This window comes from Peromyscus maniculatus, chromosome 20 (genome assembly GCF_049852395.1).
Source record: "Peromyscus maniculatus bairdii isolate BWxNUB_F1_BW_parent chromosome 20, HU_Pman_BW_mat_3.1, whole genome shotgun sequence".
NCBI classification, from domain to species: Eukaryota; Metazoa; Chordata; class Mammalia; order Rodentia; family Cricetidae; genus Peromyscus; species Peromyscus maniculatus.
The window spans coordinates 68,263,059-68,283,774 of NC_134871.1; the positions used below are offsets into that span (position 1 = coordinate 68,263,059).

A 20,716-nucleotide genomic window follows, 5' to 3' on the forward strand; every position below is an offset into this window, starting at 1 on the left:
CTCCCAGTATTTGGGAAGCACACACACCATTAATCCCAGCACTAGGAAGGTTGAGACAGGAAATGATATGGCTGGGCAGAGAAAGGCATGTAAGGCAGGAGGAGACAGAAACTCGGTCCTTTCGGCTGAGGACTCAGGGGCATTCAGTCTGAGGATTCATGGAGACAAGAACTTCCCTTTTGGCTGAGGAGTTGGTGAGGTGAGAAGTGACTGTGCCTTGTTTCCTCTGATCTTTCAGCATTTACCCCGATATCTGGCTCCAGGTTTCTATTATTAAAACCAATTAGGATTCGTGCAGCACATACCTATCAAGCTCATTATGTCTATAAAATATTAGAGATGTAGGGCAGGGTGTAGTGGTGCACTCCTTTAATCCCAACACTCAGGAGGCAGAGGCAGGAAGATCTCTGAGTTCAAAGCCAGCCTGGTCTACATAGCAAATTCCAGGTGGTGTTGTTGCACACCTTTAATCCCAGCATTAGGAGGCAGAGGGAGGCTGATTTCTGAGTTAAAGGCTAGCCTGGTCTACAGAGTGAGTTCCAGGACAGCCAGGGCTGTTACACAGAGAAAACTTGTCTTGAAAAACACACCCCCCCAAAAACAAAAATTAGTGTGTGTACATGTGCTTGTATATGCAGGCTTGCACATGTCACAGTGTAAGGCTAGAGGTCGGAGGGCAACTTCAAGGTGTTCTCTCTACCATGGGATCCAAAGATTGAACACAAAATCGTCAGGCTTAGTGGCGAGCACCTTTGCCCACTGATCCATCTCACTGACCCTCAAATGATAAGTATTAAATAAAACTTGACTTTTACCAAAGCCTAACCATGAGAGAAAGGAACTGGCCAGCTTCAGTCTTCTCTACCCTTGCTCTACTATGTAAAGTAGCAGAAATATTAAGCACTTCAGGTCACTGCCCAGTGAAGAACAAGCTCATTAGAAGACTGTGAAGGCCAGCTGGAGAGATGGCCAGTCGGTGTTGTCCTTGTGCGTAAGGATGAGAACCCGGGTCAGAAAAACTGTTTTTCAGGGGCATTCGGTCTGAGGATTCATGGAGACAAGATCTTCCCCTTTTAGCTGAGGAGTTGACGAAAAAACTGGGCACCACACCAGTAATTCCAGAACTGGGAAGAGAGAGAGCTCAGGGGGTAAAGGCAGGTGGATCTCCGAGTTTGAGGCCAGACTAGTTTGCAGAATGAGTTCCGGGACAGTCAAGGATACACAGAGAAACCCTGTCTCAAAAAAAAAAAAAAAAAAAAACACCACAAAAATAGATAGATGGATGGATGGATAGATTAGATAGATAGATAGATAGATAGATAGATAGATAGATAGATAGATAGATAGATAGATAGATAGGATAACAATAGAGAAAGAGACTAATGTCAACCTCTGGCCTTCACATGCATGTGCACACACATACTACCTACACATACAGGACTGGGCAGCAACCTAATAATAAAATTACACACTACTTCTCCCATGCCCTCCAATCTTATGGACATATCATAAAATTCCAGTATAATAACAGGATTGCAAGTGAAAGAATTGCAAGACTCAGACCCTGTGGGAGGAGGATCAAGACCGTCTTGTTGCTCGTATACACAGCTCTTTTTGCAGTACGATAAACCTGAAGCAAGCGAGGAAAACCGGAGACAGCAGGGGAGACCAAAGGCAAGGGCCTCCGGAGAGGTGCTGGCCTCCGGCACCCAAATCTGACAGCAAACAGTGAACATCTCTGAAGCCTAGCCCTCCAAAGGTAAAACCTGAGCCTTACCTACTATGTTCTGTTCAAGGTTGAAAAACAACAAGAAAAGCAAAATCTGGAAGCATCTGAACCAGGTACTCATGGTGGAATTTTGGAATTTCAGATTAGGAATTTAAAATAACTTGATAAGCAGGCAAGGCATCTTGGCACTCACCTTTAATCCCAGCACTCGGGAGGCCAAAACAGGCAGATCCCTGTGAGTTTGAGGCCAGCCTGGTCTACAGAGTGAGTCCCAGGACAGTCAGAGCTACATAGTGAAGTTAGGAAGGAGACAAGATGGAGGCCCTTTGGGGGGCATTGAAGGGAAGCAGCAGATATGTTTATGATCAAAGTACATTGTACAAATGTATGACATTTTCAGAGAATAAAAAAGGACTGTTTTTGTTGTCATCGCTGTTTTTCAGGACAGGGTTTCTCTGTGTAACAGTTCTGACTATCCTGGAACTTGAGCTGTACACCAGGTTGGCCTCGAACTCACAGAGATCCATCTGCTTCTGCCTACTCAGTGCTGGGATTAAAAGCATGCACCGCCACTACCACACAAATACCCTTTTGAAAAGGTAATAATACTTGATTTCTCAAGTATTTTGAAATTATTTAGCCCACTCAATTCCAACTCCATGGTGACCTATAAATCCTGTGCCTCACTGGCCAAAGGTAATGTCAGTTATGGTAATTCTTCAGGACATTACCATGGTTACTAGAACCCAGTGCTCCGGAGTAGACATTCTGAAAAGAAGGAGGCGCTGAGATGGCTTTCTTCAACTTATATCTATTAGGATACCAACAGTCCCTTCGGTCTAAAAAGAGAAACGCAACCAAAGAAACAAGTAAGGAGAATTTAGTGCAGTGGGACAAAGGGCCATGCCTTTCCTAGACACTTCCTAGTCATTTCCTTTCCTCACAGGCTTAGAGATGTATCTTTCATTATCAACTATTGCCATAGTTAAATGTACACAGCGGGGACAGTAGCCATTCAGCTTCACTTTGTTATTTCATCTTCTTTTTAAGATACATAGTTTCAACCAGACGCCAGTGGGGGCGCACACCTTTGATCCCAGCAGTCGGAGGCAGAGCCAGGTGGATCTCTGAGTTCCAGGCCAGCCTGGTCTACAAAGTGAGTTCCAGGAAAGGCACAAAGCTACACAGAGAAACCCTGTCTCGAAGAAAAAAAAAAAGTGGACAGAAAGCCGGGCGGTAGTGGCGCACACCTTTAATCCCAGCACTCGGGAGGCAGAGGCAGGCGGATCTCTGTGATTTCCAGGCCAGCCTGGTCTACAAAGTGAGTTCCAGGAAAGGCACAAAGCTACACAGAGAAACCCTGTCTCGAAGAAAAAAAAAAAAGTGGACAGAAAGCCGGGCGGTAGTGGCGCACACCTTTAATCCCAGCACTCGGGAGGCAGAGGCAGGCGGATCTCTGTGATTTCCAGGCCAGCCTGGTCTACAAAGTGAGTTCCAGGAAAGGCACAAAGCAACACAGAGAGATCCTGTCTCAAAAAACAAAAAAAAAGTGGACAGAAGACCTCTACTGCTACTGTATTAGTCGGTGTTCTCTAGAGTCACGGAACTTACAGAATGAATCTCACTGTGTATACATATATAAAGGGAATTTATTGGAACGACTAGCAGGCTGCAAAAACCAATCCGACAATGACTAGCTGTGAATGGAAATCCAAGTAGCAGCTCAGTCCCAAGAGGCTGGGTGTCCCCGCTGCTCTTCTGTGTGCTGGAATCCTGAAGTAGACTCCAATGCCAGCAAAGGAATGGATGTGTATATATAGGCTTCCAGCAGAAGGTGTGGCCCAGATTAAAGGTGTCTTCCCACCTCAAGATCTGGATTAAAGGTGTGTCTTCCCACCTCAAGATCTGGATTAAAGGTGTGTCTTCCCACCTCAAGATCTGGATTAAAGGTGTGTCTTCCCACCTCAAGATCTGGATTAAAGGCTTGTATCTTCCCACCTCAAGATCTGGATTAAAGGCTTGTATCTTCCCACCTCAAGATCTGGATTAAAGGCCTGTGTCTTCCAGCCTCAAGATCCAGATCAAAGGCATGTTGTCTTCTTGTCTCAAGATCCAGATCACAAGTGTGCCCTCCATTTCTGGATTGTAGTTCATCCGAGATATAATCAAGTTGACAACCAAGAATAGCCATCGCAACTATAGAGTAGCTGACTCTCTAATGAGGAAGATCAGTAGTCATACAAAATCGGTAATATAGTATATGATTAAATTCATTATACACTGTTAACCTCAAAGGAGTAAATACCTGATACTATAAGGTTTGGAAAATAAGAGGGAGACAAGATATTCCCACAGGAAATGTCTCCAGAACCAAGTGTGAAAGGCTGATTGAAGTTGATCAGGTAAACAAGAAGGGAATTAGCACTGAAAAAGGAATGGAGACTGATTATAATATCAATCAATAATATTAAGTAAATTCCAAGGATCTGGACACAAAGAAGAGTAAAGTAGGCACTAGGAAGCAGACCTTGAAAACAAGGTCAAGGTCAGCTAATTGAGGATGCTACCAACATTGAGAAATATTTTAATTTTATAGGGAACTGCTAAAGAATTTGAGTGTATATTTGATCTGCATTATATTTACAATGACTGCCATGCCTCATAGAGATGTTGCGGGATTTTTTTTTTTTTTTCAGTTTTTCGAGACAGGGTTTCTCTATGTAGCTTTGCGCCTTTCCTGGAACTCACTTTGTAGACCAGGCTGGCCTCAAACTCACAGAGATCCACCTGCTTCTGCCTCCCCAGTGCTGGGATTAAAGGCGTGCGCCACCACCGCCCGGCTATGGCAGGATCTTTGATCACAGTGTGAACCCCAAGATTGTGTTATTTACTGGAAAAAAACTGTTTCTAGTTGTGGTGTGGCTCAGCCCTAGCATATACCTTTAATTCAAGAGCTTTCCGCTTGAATATTGTCAACAGGATTAAATAAAGTCAACCATAGGTCAAGAGGTGGAGCAAGCAACCAGTTGGCAGGAAGTGAACACAGAATTATGAAGAAAAACGCCATAGAGAGTAAGAGGGAGTCAGGAGGACGGATAGAGAGACGCACAGGAAGGAGAAGGGAGGGCCATTCAGTGTGAGGAGGGTGATTGAAGAGGTAGAAGGAGAAGGCTTCTGGGACATTAGCAGAGGAGGAAGGTCAGCGGGGTGCTTTCTCTGCCTCTGAACTAGCAGGCTTCCACCCCAGCATCTGGCTCCTGAGACTTTATTGGTAAAATCAAATGATTGAAATTTTGTTAAAAAAAACATTTGGCGCTCTATCTCGTGGCACAGACAGAGGAATCATGCCAGCTGTGGACAAGCTGAGAAACCATCAGATTTGGTAAGACACCTGGGAAGTCCTCAAGGAGAGAGTCAAGTAATGGTAAAAGGAAAAATCTTTCCCACATTAAGGATGAGAAATATCATAATTAGGACCCTGTAGCCATCTGTGCTGCTTCAGATGGCTTGAAAATAGAAGCAGAAAATGAAAAGATAAACAACCTAGCTGAGATTGACAGAATACCAATTATAATTACCAGTCTGGTAATTCATATTTTATCTTTAATAGCCATAGTGGTTTTTTGTGCCAAACATGAAAAGTAGATTGACAAGATACAAGCCTTAGAAAGACATATAAATGACAATAAGAAAAATACTCAGACACAGAGGAATTTAGACAAGAATCTACTGCATCACTGCATGATAAAACTGAAGAGGGGCATCCCAAAGTTGTTAGAAAACCAACCTTAGTTTATCTAGTTACTAGACAAGAATGACCAGCAGACAATAGGCACCCCCAAGGTTATGAAGAAGTTAAATGGAATCCTATAGAAATATTAGCTTTGAGGAGATTTAAGGAAGCAGTCATTTTTTATGATATTCATTCACCCTATGTGGAGCAGATATTAAATTCATGGGCAACTCAGAACAGAATTAACCCCCAAGACTGGAAAGATTTGGCAACAGCAATATTGGAAGCTGGTCCTCAGTTACAATGGCGAATATGGTGGAAAGAGGAAGCTAGGGCCACAGAACAACAAAATATGTTAACTTGACACAGGCTAGAGTCATCTGGAAGGAGGGAACCTCAGCTGAGAAAATGCCTCCATAAGATCTGGCTGTGGGACATTTTCTTAATTAATAATTGATGGGGGAGGGCCCAGTCCACTGTCAGTGGTGCCATCCCTGGGCAGGTGGTCCTGGGTTCTACAAGAGAACAGGCTGAGCAAGTCATGGGGAGCAAGCCAGTAAGCAGCATCCTCCATGGCCTCTGCATCAGCTCCTACCCCCAGGTCCCTGCCCTTGTTTGAGTTCCTGTCCTGACTTCCTTCAATGATGGACTATGATATGAAAGTGTAAGCCAAATAAGCCCTTTCCTCCCAAACTTGCTTTGGTCATGGTGTTTCATCAGCAATAGTGACCCCGACAAGGCAGTCCTCTTTGAGATGCTCCTATTTACCCATTCTGGTGTTGTAGTATCAGACGCCAGAGGTTTGGCCAAATTGGTGACCTAAATATAATTTAAGGCTAAAGAACGGACTTCAAATATATTACTCCTGCCCACTACTTACTTCCCTCAGCTCCAATTTTATACATTCCAGGTACCCCCTTAAGATACAGACTAGGCTGGGGAGATAGCTGACCATGATAAAGTGTTTGCCGTGAAAACACAAGGACCTGAATTTGAATCCTCAGCATCCACAAAACACACTGAGGCAACACACAGCTGTAAACCCAGCACTGGGGGATATGGAGACAAGCAGATCTGCAGGGCTCACTAGCCAGCCCAAACTGGAATGGTGAGGTCCAAGTTCATTGAGAGACTATGTCTCAAAAAAACTGAGGTGGGGGGATAGGGAGAGATGACTCAGAGATGCTCTGCAGAGGACCTGGTTCAATTCCCAGCACCCACATGGCAGCTCACAACCATCTGTAACTCCAGTCCAGCAGATCCAACACTCTCTCCTGGTTTCTGCAGGTGCCAGACACACAAAAGGTGCACAGACATACATGCAGGTACAACATGCATACACATAAAAATTAAATTATAAAAATTAAGACAGAGAGCAATAGAAGAAGATACCTGAAGCTGACCTCTGGCCTTCACACACACACACACACACACACACACACACACACACACACATACACACACGTATACATATGTAATCCCAGAATCCAGGAGACTTGGCTGGATGCCACAAATTCAGTCCAGCCTGGGCTACAAAGTGAAGCTTGGCCAACAGACTGACCCTGTCTCAAACAAACAAACAAAAATACAGACAGATGACTTCCACTTAATAATTTTTTTTTAGTTTTTATTTTATGGGTATGAGCATTTTGCCTATTTATAGATTTGTGTGCCAGAAGCCAGAAGAAGGCATTGGATCCTCTAGAACTGGAATTAGAGACAGTTGTTAGGTACCAGGAAGATACTAGGAACTGAACCCAGGTCCGCTGCAAGAGCAACTAACTAGCGTTTAATAAGTAACCATTTGCTTTGTGCGTAAGAGTTCTATTTATGAACATAGAATGACTTTCTTCAAGCCTCATGCAGTTTCTCCAGATGTAGAATTCTACATCTGGAATTCTGAAGGGGTAGCTTTACTCCTCTAGCTAGATGCCTTTCTTTCTGAAAGGTCTTGATTCTATTCCCTAGTGTTCTGAAACGCTGTAATGGAATGCAGTGCAGCCCTTTTCATGCATTGAGACAGACAGTCACGGCTCTTCCATCCTAAAAATCCATGCCGTTCTTTCCTGAGGAACTGTGCTTCCTTTTCATTATTCCCTCACTCCTATCTTCTTCAAGTTCTCATTCGTAAGCTATGAAACCTCCCGAGTTGATCCTCTAACTTATTAAATTTTCCTACATATCTTTATTATTACTTACTCATTGTCTGGCTTCTTCAATATCACCTCCCAACTGTCACTGTTCACTATCTATTACTGTGTAGCAACTTACCTAAAACATACAGACTTAAGCCTATAAACACAATTGCCCCAGTTTCAGAGGCAGCTTAGCTGAAAGGCTCTGCAACAGGGTCTTTCTTAAGGAACAGCAATCTTACGTGGCCAGAGTTGGGGCTGGACAGAAGGAGCTATTGCTAAGATGTCTGGAGGCCAAAGCCTCTCTAGTAATTAACAAGACAACTCAATTTCTATCCATATGGGCCACACCATAGGCTGCCTGAGTGTGTCTTTTTCTTTTCTTTCTTTCTTTTTTTCTTTTTTTGTTTGTTTGTTTGTTTTTTGTTTTTTTTTCTGAGACAGAGATTCTCTGTGTAGCTTTGGAGCCTGTCCTGGAACTCACTCTGTAGACCAGGCTGGCCTCAAACTCATAGAGATCCACCTGCCTCTGCCTCTGCCTCCGCCTCCCTAGTGCTGGGATTAAAGGCATGCACCACCACCAGCCAGCTTGCCTGAGTGTTTCTGTGGCAGCCAACTTTCCCTTGATATGGGGTGGGGGGATAGATAGATAGATGGATGGATGGATGGATGGACAGATGATAGACAGATGATTGGTAGAGAGAAAGAAAGAAAGAAGAAAGATGATGATGATGGATAGATGGATGAATGGACAGACAAATGGATGATAGATATACAGATAGTCAAAAGAACACAAATGAGGTTTATTTTTAAGATTTATTTATTTATTATGTATAGTGTTCTGTCTGCATATACACCTGCAGGTCAGAAGAGGGCACCAGATCTCTTTATGGATGGTTGTGAGCCACCATGTGGTTGCTGGTAATTGAACTCATGACCTCTGGAAGAACAGCCGGTGCTCTTAACCTCTGAGCCATCTCTCCAGCCCCCACAAATGAGTTTTTATGATCTAGTCTCAGAAATAATGGTCACGTTTATCTTTTCTATCACACTGTTGCTTGGGTCTTAAATGTCCCTCTGAGCTCCATGTGCTTAAAGGCTTAGTTTTCTGGGTGGTACTATGGAGAGATGAGTGAACCTTTGGGGTGACTAAGAGAAGTCTTTAGGTCATTGGGAGTGCTCAAAGGGATTGTGGGATCCCTGTCTCTTCCTCTTTTGCTCCTTAGCAATAGGGTAAGTGGTTTTGCTCCACTCTGTACCCCTGCCATAATATATTACCTCACCAAGGGGATCCACAGTCAAGTAATCATGGACCAGTACATCCAAACCCGAGAGCCAAAATAAAACCTTTTCTCTTTATAAGTTGATTATCTCGAGCATTTGATGGCAGTAATAGAAAGTTAATTAGGCCGAGCGGTGGCGCACGCCTTTAATCCCAGCACTTGGGAGGCAGAGGCAGGCGGATCTCTGTGAGTTTGAGGCCAGCCTGGGCTACCAAGTGAGTTCCAGGAAAGGCGCAAAGCTACACAGAGAAACCCTGTCTCGAAAAAAACAAGAAAGAAAGAAAGTAAAAGAAAGAAAGAAAGAAAGAAAGAAAGAAAGGAAGAAAGAAAGAAAGAAAAAAGTTAATTATCACAACTTAGAAGAGAGTCACCACACCAAGAAGAAGAAAATATACATGAATCTTAAAGAGTCTTATTAATAAAAACAAACCTGGAGCCAGGTAGTGGGGTGAATGCTGGAAGATCAGAGAAGCAGAACAAGCCACAGTTTCCTAACAGGAATCAACATGTATAGCAATATGCTATAATGGTTACTTAAAGCTTTTTCTGGGGGCCATGAAATAGCTCAGGCAACAAAAAAGAAATATAATAATAATAAATATAAACATAAGCAAAAAAGCTGACTCAAATGCTCCGGGAGCAGCTGTCAGTCAAGGAGAGAAGATGTGGAGGTCAGAGGACAGTTCTTGTGGGAGTCCATTCTCCTCCTCCACCATGTGGGTCCCCAGGATTGAACTTAGACCGTTGGGTAAGTGCTGGCCGGAAGAAGATGCTTCACTGGAAGCACTGTCCCATCCCTGATGGGACTGTTAGCACACTGGGATGAAGCAGAAGGAAAATTAAGAATCCCACTTTGAGGCTCTTGCCTCTTATTCAACCATCATCTTTTCAGACCTGTACCATGTGCCAGTCCTCAGTGATTATGATCCAAGACCCATGCCCCCACACTCCGCTCCCCAGGAGGAACCTGTACACAGAGTTCCCGTTCCCATCCATTGGCCTCTTTCACACTCTGCCTTCCGTGGCGGCCATTACAGTCTAAGTTAGAGTGTTCACACAGCTCAGATCTAGATGAATCCTCCACTACAGAATCTGAGGTTAAAAACACATCCCTGCTGGGTGGTGATGCATGCTTTTAATCCCAGCACTTAGGAGGCAGAGGGCAGGCAGGTCTCTGTGAGTTTGAGGCCGGCTTGGTCTACAGAATGAGTTCCAGGACAGGCGCAAAGCTACACAGAGAAACCCTGTGTCAGGAAACAAAAACAACAAAAAAGTTTCTCATACTCTTTACCCTAAACATTTCTGTTTGTTCTCGCTCTCGATCCCGCTCTCGCTCCCACTCTCTTCCTTTTTGAGGCAAGGTTTAATATTTAGAACTGGCTATATAAACCAGGCTGACCTCAAACTCCCAGAGATCCTCCTGCCTTTGCCCTAGGGTTAAAGGTGTGGACCACTACACCCTGCCTTTTTGCATTTCTTTCTTTTTTTTAAAGATTTATTTATTATGTATACAATATTCTGTCTGAATATATGCCTGCAGGCCAGAAGAGGGCACCAGATCTCACTACAGATGGTTGTGAGCCACCATGTGGTTGCTGGGAATTGAACTCAGGACCTCTTGAAGAGCAGCAGGTGCCCTTAACCGCTGAGCCATCTCTCCAGCCCTTGCATTTCTTAAGAACAGCTATGCACAGCAGAGATATTTAGCATATTGTAGCATTCCTTATCGTCGATCTTTAGTCCAATGTTCCTGTTTCGCCAGTTGTCACATTAATGTCCTTTACAGCAAGAAGTTTCCTCCAGGAGTCTAATCAAGGCTTGAGTTCTGCATTTAGCGAGCACGTCTCTTTGGTCTCCTTCTGTGTGAAACGGTTCCACTGCTTTGTTTTGCGGCACTGACATTTCTGTAGAGTACAGGCAGGACATTTTGCAGAGTGTTCCTACACCTGGGTTTGTCTGATGTTTCTCATCATTAGATCCAGTCTAGGCATTGGGGTGAGGGCTGAGAAGTGACATCAGAACATCCAGTCAGGGGCTCGTGGTGTTATTTTATCCCATTGCTGGTGGTGTCTGCTTTGGCCACTAAAGGTGTGCGGTGGTTTTGTCCTGTGTCAAGTCACTGCTGTCCTTTTATGAGTGATAGCACTTTCTAGAATGATACTTAACGATGGGTTGTTTGGGGGGTACTGGGCACTTCTCACATGCACTCTAGAGCAGCATCTCTAGCCCTGGGGTGATACTTGGAGGAAAGGAGAAAAATGACATTTTTTTAAAATTCCCTCAGATGAATGGGTGAATGGACAGACAGATCGATCTATAAATTAAGAATAAACAAACAGGAGCAGGAAAGATGGCTCATCAGATAAAGGTGCTTGCCTCCAGGCCTCACAATATGAGTTTGAATCCTAGGACCCACACGGTGGAAGGAGAGAACAGACTCCCCCCATTGACCTTTGACTTTTTGCAGTGTGTGTGTGTGTGTGTGTGTGTGTGTGTGTACAAATGAACACTGTTACCGTTTTATTGTCAGTTATTACGTTCTTCCTGCGCACACTCTGTAAGCTAAGCTTTATTCCAGGTGTGTCCCTCCAGGAAAAGCATGGCGGGCACATATAGTGCTGCCCACAGCTTCAGGCACTCACTGAGAGACCCAGCGCGTGCTTCCTGCACACAGAGAGGGACGCATGTTCTGCCACCCAAGCAGCCTGACTGTTGTCCTGACCTCCTGTACTAGCTCTTCAGTCTGTTCTACAGACTCAGATGGGTCACATTGTGCCTTGGCCCCTCAGCCAGCCCTTCCCCAGCAGCGACGACGTAAGCGAACCTATTCACAGTCGCTCCGCTTCCCTAACGCTCTCACTACCATGGTATATTTTTGTCACAATTTTTCCTTTGAAGGTTGGGTTTTTTTTCCTTTCCTAGTGGGTGTCAGTGTATTAAACATTCAACTCAAAAGAGGTTCCTCAACGTTCCCTTGTTATAGTCACAATGAAAACTCATAGAGATGAGTCAACGCATGCTGTCAGATATTCCCCCAGTCCCTGAATCCTTCCTTTCTTTTCCTCCTGATTAAAAAAAAAAAAATACAGTTCTTGGAGAACTGGCTGCCTGGGTTCAGTTCCCAGCACCCATATGGCAGCTCACAATGTCTATAACTCTAATTCCAGGAGATCCAGATGTCCTCCTCTGGCGTCCAGGGACACCGCACGGTGTCCATACCCTCAGGCACGCACATACATATAAAACAAAAATAAATCTTTTTTTTTTTTTAAAGATATTCAAACCAAAGAGGAAAGGGGATAGGGAGCCTTCTTCCATCTATCTTTAGTGGCAGAGCCCGGGTCCCATTAGGTACCCAGAGTGGTGTAGTGTAAAAGGGTTAATGCTATACAAATTTGCCACACTTCCGTTCCCTCGCCTGTAAATGGAGATAACGTCTACCTCTTTGTTCTAGAGATTAAACAGTGTGAGCCACGTGTGATAACTCATACCTGTAATCCCAGTGCTTGGGAGGCTGAGACAGGAAAGCCTGTAAGGGCGATCCGGCTATGCAGTGAGTTCTAGGACACATGTAACTTAATTGTTTACATGTAGAGTATAAACGGACTGGGGAAATGACCCGGTGGGTAAAGCGCTGTAAGGAAAACCTAATGACCTGAGTTTCAATTCCCATAAAAGTCTGTTGCAGCCGGGCACACTCCTATCACCCCTATGGCAGAGACAGGTGTGGTTCAGTCAGCCTGGCATATGCCGAGGTGAACGAGAAAGACCTCGTCTCTAGCAAGGTGGAAAGCAAGAACTGACACCCAAGGTTGTCCCTTGAGCCCCTCCCCTGCCCCCCCCCACACAGAGAGGGGCAGAGGGAAGGAGGGAGATGCTTTTCCAATCCTACCTGCAATGTCCTCTGCTTAATCTAATCTTCCAGGCTTCTTGGTCTCTCTCCGAGATAAACTGGGAGACAAACTGTGCCACCTGTATACTCCAGCAGAGGGCACTGTAGTTCTGGCTTGTCAAACATGTATGGCGCAGTTCAACCAACAAGGCACTTGGCCAGAGACCCTCTGCTTTTGTAATGTATAGAATGACCGTATGGAACGGTGTCTTGCAAACCTAGACATACTTGTAACTGCTATGGGCCACTAAAATTTCATCCCCAGGAAACCAGATGGGGAGATGTTCCTGCATTTCACAACCAGGTTGAAGCCTCTGGGCCCACTTCCACGCTGGTGACTTTGCCTCTCGGCCACTTTTCCTACAGAGGCTCAGCCTTTCCTCACTGCTCTTCCCTGGTGGGGCTGACCCAACTCACTAGGAGAGTGTGACCAACTCAGTCCCAGTCCTTTCGGCTTCCAATGCTGACGTTAGGAAATTACATCCGACATTCAGAAAGGCTCTCCCTCTGGATCAAGGCCATGATGTCGTATCCCCTATCCAACTCAAGCCTGTTCCAGGTGAGCGAACACACTTGCTGAAACCTCCCCCCCGCATCCGCTGTGGACATCTGGAAGGGGACCGATGCCTTCCGTCCAAGTTCTCCATCTCTCCTGGAAGCCTTGACGGAGCTAGTTCAAGGAGCGGTTGTGTATGGTCAGGAAGAATCAAGTCCCCGGAGCTACTCAAGTTGAACTCATGTTTCTGCCACGTGTGAGTTTGTGACCTCAGGCAAATGACTAAACTTCTCCATGCCTCTGTCTCCTTTTGTAAAATAACGGCCTCTGCTTTACAGAGCTGTGCAGGGTGCACTCGTATTAGCCCTCTTGATCTCTAGAAAATCTACTTTACCTAAGTCGCCTGAAGCACTAAGTCCGTGTACTGCTCATGTCCATCTGTTTTCCTACACTCAGACTCAGCAGGCATGCCACTAAAGATACAAAGGAACTGGCCCCATATGGCAAACATACCCTGAGGATCTGGTTCCCTGGGCTCATGTCCACTTCCTCCCAAAGCACAGACAATTACCTCACATCAGGGAGACAGTAAGTACAAAACAGCCCTCTGAACATACTTCAGCAAACCATCTTAATATGCCCAGGTCAATTTCAAGGATTTAATACTTCTATTTGATATGACCTTGTAGATGGGGGTCATTTTTTTTCTTTTTTAAAAGTTATATTTTTATTTTATGTGCACTGGTGTTTTGCCTGTACATATGTCTGTGTGAGGGTGTGAGATCCCCTGGAACTGGAGTTACAGACAGGTGTGAGCTGCCATGAGGGTGCTGGGAATTGAACCCAGGTCCTCTGGAAGAGCAGCCAGTGACTCTTAACCGCTAAGCCATCTCTCCAGCCCCCTCGTTTCTCAAATTAAAAAAAATTTGTGTACATATGTATGGTCTGGATGTACATGGTATGCGTACATGCATGTGTGGATGAGTATGCCTGTGTTCACACAGAAGCCAGAGGAGGGCACCGGATGTTCTGTCTCTACCTTGCTCCTTTGAGGCAGGGTCTCTTGGTGAATTTGGAACCCCCACTTTTTGTTGAGGATTGCAGCCATCAAGTATCGGTGACCCCATTTTTATCCCCTCAGTGCTGGAGTTACAGGCATGCATGGGGCTATACCCAGCCTTTCTGTGGGTCTAAGGATACGAACTCTGCTTCTCATGTGTTCAGCACAGCAAGGGTTAGTACAGTAAGCTAACGCTCCTAACTGCTAGGCCAGCCAGGCAGCTCAGGAGTCATGGTATTTTGTTTATTTGTGTGTTTGTTTTATGTGCACTGGTGTCTTGCCTTCGTGTATGTCTGTGTGAGGATGCTGCATCCCTAGAACTGGAGTTGCAGACAGTGGTGAGCCACCATACAGGTGCTGGGAATTGAACCCGGGTCCTCTGGAAGAACAGTCAGTGCTCTTAACCATTGAACCATCTCTCCAGCCCCCCAAGTCATTGTGTTTTTACGTACAATAGCATAGCATTTTCTCTCATTCTGATCTTGTATGAATTTCTAGTCAAGAGGTATTACTGTTTGTAAACCAGCATGCCAAGACAATTGCAAATAATGTGCTGGATACTGTCATCATTAGGACCGAAGAATCTGGAACCCACCCTTCGTCTACAAGTCAGACTTCAAGGAGTCACTGAGTCTGTATTCTTCAACTGAAAATATTGGAGCCAACCAGCCTTGGTTCCAGCAGAGGCATGGAGCCAAGGTATGGATAACTAGATTCTAGGGCCATCCCTGGCTCACAGGACACCCTATAGTGCCGAAAACTCTGCAACATTAATTAGGATGAGTACAAGGTCCACCCACGTACTCTCATATTACCAAGGATGTCTCCAAAGTGCAGTCAAAGCATTAAATGTGGTTTTTATGGTGACCCCCAACTTATGGCCCAGTTCTAAAAGAAGCTATTTACAGTCATTACCATCTATTTCCCAAGCACCATTCAGGACAGCATCAATTAGCTGTGTGAAGAACTGTGATACCACCTGCCAACGAGATGTTGATTCAGCTCCCCCATCACAGACGAGTTCGTGCATCATGTCCTGTATAGAGAACATTCCTCAGTGACCATGACAGGTTTCTTACCCACCCTTCACCGCAGGCGCCTTTTCAAACCTGGACGTCTATGGGGGGAGCTGTAAGTTACCAAGCATATCTCCCAGTCTGACAAAAAGAGAAATGGAAGACAAAATCAAATGAACCCGAGGAGCAAGGTGTATGCGTGATTCAAGTGGCAGGCATCCAAGTGGGTGAGACTGGGGAGCAGACTCCAGACGTAGCTGCCGCCCATATGGGAAGCCGAGAGCCTGCTGCCTGAACTCTTGGAAATCACAGAGAACATCATCTGGTTGTGTCTCAAGAACAGCCTGACGCCTAAGGACCAGACGGCGCTCTTGCTGTCACCTGCGTTTAGAACCATAATTTACTCTCAACCCGGATCCCGACACCCACTAGAAACACGCCTGCCATGACTCCTCATTACTCCTCAAGTCACTGCTACTTGTCCATGGACATATTGCTACTTCTACCTTGCCTGCAGCTGAGCAACCAGGCTCAAGTGATACCATTTCCAGGAAATGACCCCTCATTGCTGGAACCTACGATTAAGTACAGATCAGTGCCTGCTTCAGGCCAGGATCCCCAGAGCAGCATTCTTTTTTTTTTTTTTTTTTTTTTTGAGACAGGGTTTCTCTGTGTCGTTCTGGCTGTCCTGCCCTGGATCTCACTCTGTAGACCGGGCTGGCCTCGAACTCACAGAGATCCGCCTGCCTCTTGCCCCCCCCCCCACTCCTTTCAGGACTGCCAACCTCTCTTACGTCTTCAGCTTTACAGAGGGGGCATTTAAATTGGGCCTCCCTCTGGTGGTGTCGTCAGTTCTAGAACGTTCAAGATCGACTTTGGAGAACAGAAAGGAGAAGGGAGGAGAGAGACGAATGGGGAGTGAGGCCAAGGAAGGAAAGAGGGAAACCAACCATGAGGAGTCGGGAAAGAACACAGCAGAAGCAGCACCCTCCCCCTTGAGATGAGTCAGCGATCCTCACAGTTTCCAGAGGGAACAGTAAATCTGATCTAGTCCCTGACAAACACTAATAAGAAAGGAAAGTGAAAATCGGATGGAGTGGGTCAGAGCCACGGCTCTGTGAAGCAGAACAGAGACGCTTAGAACAGAAGGTGAAGAGCTGGGTCTTGGGAGCCTGGCTAGGGGAGAAGGGGCCACCGCTTGGGTGACAACAGGGGTGGACATCTTGGGGCGACCCTAGACAACACCCGAAGCCGTTCTGTTCTCCATCGTCACGTCGTCACAACCCGCTCCTCTTCAGGGTTCTGAGGCGCAGACACTACCGCCCTGGGCGTTACGGTGGGCACCGCTGGCTCTGAGGATACAGTGCTGTGTGCCGCTGGGAGAAAAGAGATGCCACGCCACCGCACCCCTCCCCCATGCCACCACGCGCGCCCCCCCCCCCCATGACCATCACTAGCAAAAGCTCCTTGCAACTTCATCTTTACCTCAAAATAGAGACCGTGCCTTAAATCCCAGCACTCGAGAGGCAGAAACAGGCAGATCTGTGTGAGTTCAAGGCCAGCCTGGTCTCCATAGCAAGTTCCAGCCCAGCCAGGGTTACACAATGAGATGCTGTCTCAGAAGAAAAGTAAAATCCAGATGTGTTTAAGCCCAGCCTGTTTCACCTTGCCTTGAGAGGCATGGGGAAGTAGAGCTGGTCTTCTGTGAGACGTCTGCTTTGTAAGAGCTAAACCCCCCCCCCCCCCCCCCGAACATGACGGACACCGTCTCCCACTACACAAACCTTCCCAGGTCCCCCGAACGCTTGTCCTTCTCGATATCACCTAGCACTCCAGGCTCCAATCAACAGAAAGCTTCCTCACTCTCCCACACTTCTGAAACACTTGCCATCCTGCAGCCTGAAGTGCCTTCCCAACTCTGCTCAGGCCCAGGAACTGCTTATCCTCCAGGACTTAACAATAACTTCCCCTTTCAAACCATTTGACGTTCTATAAACATGTCAGTCTCAGGAGAGTCTGCGCCCAGATAAGAAGCCATTTTTTTTTTTTTCACTTACAGTAGTCCTAAATACCTGGCCAGAATCCCGAGTCCTGTAGGAAGCCACTTAAAATCTGGGAGTCAGGGAGAAATGGGGAAGGATTCTTGTAAGCACAGTTCTTCCTTCCTCCCCCTTAACTCAGGCTTGATAACTTGACTCCTGGGATGCTGAGAATTGAATGTCAGCAGCTAGGAAAGGTCCCTGCTCTGCACCTGGTTGGCATGGAGACCAGGAAATCAAAGAATAAAGTAGCCCCATTTGCCAAGCACTCAAGACGCGCCCTCTCATTTCAGACCTGGAGGATGGAGTGTCTAGGCTTCCCCCGATCATCTCAACAGACGGTAATTATTCCGTACACCAGAATAGCCACGAGAGGTACCAGGAAGCTGTACGGAAGACGCTGCTAAAAACATGTAAGTACCTTGGCGCGGAAACCACGAAGTGAGCCTGAGTCCCTAAAGAGTGACTGGGGTGTCATATGGTGATGGAAGAGGGGATGCTGTCCTGTTCTGCGTCCTCCCAGAACTGTGAGGACGATGACACAGAGCTGCGACAATGTAAGTGCTCGGTTATTGTCACACTGCACCGCTGAGGAATGGAGCCAGCACAGCCATTTGAACTGAGCTGAAACACCAAACAAGCTGGGTGACCTTGGGGACGTCCCTTTGGCCGGCTAACCTCTCGCAAGCACTAGAAAATGGGAGCCCTTGAACTTTGGAAAAGCAAGTCGGGCAGGCTCTCAATGTGCACAGTCTGATGTAGGAACCTTCCAGGAACTGTGTTCTCCCAAGGAAGCCATGCCTGGGGCTGAAGAGAAGGCTCAGTGGTCAAGAGTGCTGGCTGCTCTTCCACAGGGGCAGAGTTCCGTTCCTAGCACCCATGTGACAGTTCACAACTGCCTGTAACGCCAGCCCCAGGAGATCTGACACTCTCTTCCGGCCTCCAAGGCTCCCTCATGTGGTAAACATTCAACAGACACACATGCACACACAAATTAAAAAAGAAAGACAGAGAAAGCCATTCCCAGGACTCTTCCCTCCTTCCCTTCCATGCGTCCCTCCCTCTTCTAGTAAATTCCGATTTTGCTTCATTAGAAAAGGACAACCCCTAAAAGGTCACAATCTGCATTCCGTTTATGTAACTAATATTCTTACAGTGACAAGGGTCCAGAAATGAACAGGTCACTGTACCAAAGGCCACTGAACGGCAGCTCTGCATGTTTGGGATCTCTTACAATCCAAGACAGCTTGGAATCCTTTGTGAATTAATGCCCCAATTGCGGCAGGGTACTGTGGTCCTGTAAATGTCACCACTAAGGGTCAGGGAATCTCCCAGTAGTATTTCTCATATCTCTGTGACTCTGTAATTATTTCAAACTAGGTCCCCGCAACCCTGTTCCGGGCATGGTCTTTCAGTGCATTTCACTCTACCACCAGGCTATATCACCAGCCCTTCTTTATATTTTTACTTTGAGACGGGCTCTCACTAAATTGCTCAGGCTGGAACTTGTGGTCCCCCGGCCTCAGCCTTCCAGGTAGCTGAGATCAGAGGCCCGCACCATAGGTTAGGCCGGAATTAAAAGACTTCAGAGATCAAAACAGGCAAAGGTTCAAAAGGGGCACTTAAGTTGTTTCTAATGGCAAAAAATCATCTCGAACGTATTAACTAATAGGAAAAGAATGAAGTAAAAATGGTACATTTCATCAATGAATTAAGTACTTAAAAAAACTCCCAAGACTAAAGAGCAAACCAGAAAATATTAGGCCGTAATTCAACCTTAAAAATATGAAAATTGGTGGGCATGGCAGCGCATGCCTTTAATCCCAGCACTCAGGAGACAGAGGTAGGATCTCTGTGAGTTCGAGGCCAGCCTGATCTACAGAGAGAATTCCAGGACATTCAGGGCTGTTACACAGAGAAATCCTTTCTTGAAAAATAATAACAAACAAACAAACACCACTTGAATCAGTAGATCCATCTTGTACACATCTCAGTGGGTTGCCTACTTATTTTCCCACCATCTTAGGACATCTTAGAGATGGGCTTACTTAGCAACAGGAAAAACCAAGACTAAACCATCTGACCGTGAAGTGTGTGAGATGCTGGAATCCGGAAGTGAGGTAGGGTGTGGTGAACACATTCCCAGGACCTCTTCCTCCGGCCACAGCAAGTTGCTGGACGGCGCTTTCTATCCTGAGACCAAAAAAAAGTGAATCTGGAGAAATTCAATAACCTGCCTTTCTTTCCACCCAATCAGTCCCCAATCAGGTCTTCAGAGTCCCAGTGACTGATGCTCAGAACTTCAGCTTCTGGCGGCCCCAAAATCCAGGCGTGCGTCCAGAGGAAGCCATCCCATGGATGCAGGGTCCACGCCATTGTCTCATTAAAAGCCCAATGACCAGGTTAGGCTGAGTCGGGTCAGGGTGGGAGACTGGGGGAAGTTCTCCCCCCCCCCTCACTGAAACCCATAGTATGTTTCAACTCCACTTAAAGAGCTGATAGTAAGCTGGGTGTGATGATGCACAACTTTAATCCCAGCACTCAGGAGGCAAAGGCAGGTAGATCTCTGTGATCTGTGAGTTCAAGCCCAGCCTGATCAACAGAGAATTCCAAGACAGCCAGAGCTGCATAGAGAGACTCTGTCTCAGAAGCAGTGGAGTGAGTATCAGAGAAGAGATCTGAGGCTTATCAAGGAGAGTGGGCCTCAGACCCTGGGCAGTGTGGTCGCCACACAGTATAGTTTGAGATCTGTCTGCTTCGCTTGGTGGGTGAGAGACTTCTGAACAGGCACAGAATCAACATCTCTAGCTTTCCTGTGGGCTCCCGAGGATGTTTCTGCTCCCACCAGCATCCATTAGCTGCAATCATCCTCGGTAGCCCTACTTCATCCCCCCACCCCCACCCCTGCCCATTCTGCGCAGAGGCAGCGGTGAGGACCATTTTTAAGGATGCCCCCTTCCCCTTAGCCTGGCCTGGCTGAATCTGAGACACTTTCTCTCTCTTCCAGATATATGGATCATTCTATTCTCAACGATAAGACCTTCACTCTATACTGAGGAGGGGTGACGGTGGCCCAGTTCTCAGGCTGACGAGAAGTGGGAACCGAGCGGGAGGAAGCACAATAAACAAACAGAACTAAAAGGCACCGCTTCACACTGGGTGTGGGAGGCCGGGGAGTTACCCCAGGGCCCCAGACTCCTGCGAGAGCCGGTGTGTGAGGTTCCCGAGGAGGCCAGATCTTGGTCGGAGAGGCGTGGAGGGGCCGGAACACTGGAAGGACAACCACACAGGTCTTGACCTAATGCCTGACAGGGTCAGAGTAAGCATCTGGGA

The 20,716-nt window shown here is 46.4% G+C and overlaps 1 protein-coding gene across 1 annotated transcript; it reads left to right on the plus strand.

Annotated features, from left to right (window-relative positions):
- Positions 1-1,311: 1,311 nt before the first annotated feature.
- Spmip11 (sperm microtubule inner protein 11) lies at positions 1,312-20,524 on the plus strand. Its single transcript, XM_006974373.4, has 4 exons — positions 1,312-2,598; positions 17,677-17,796; positions 19,641-19,785; positions 20,391-20,524. The coding sequence occupies exons 1-4, from the start codon at positions 2,520-2,522 to the stop codon at positions 20,437-20,439; spliced, it is 393 nt and encodes a 130-aa protein (XP_006974435.1). The 5' UTR covers positions 1,312-2,519; the 3' UTR covers positions 20,440-20,524.
- The last annotated feature ends 192 nt before the right edge of the window (positions 20,525-20,716 follow it).

Bases quoted from the DNA above. Each gene is read 5' to 3' on its own strand.
- Spmip11 (XM_006974373.4), top strand. From the start codon at position 2,520: ATGGCTTTCTTCAACTTATATCTATTAGGATACCAACAGTCCCTTCGG. The intron at 17,797-19,640 runs GTAAGTACCTTG...CCACCCAATCAG, and splicing joins GAAGACGCTGCTAAAAACAT to TCCCCAATCAGGTCTTCAGA. The intron at 19,786-20,390 runs GTTAGGCTGAGT...TCTCTCTTCCAG, and splicing joins ATTAAAAGCCCAATGACCAG to ATATATGGATCATTCTATTC.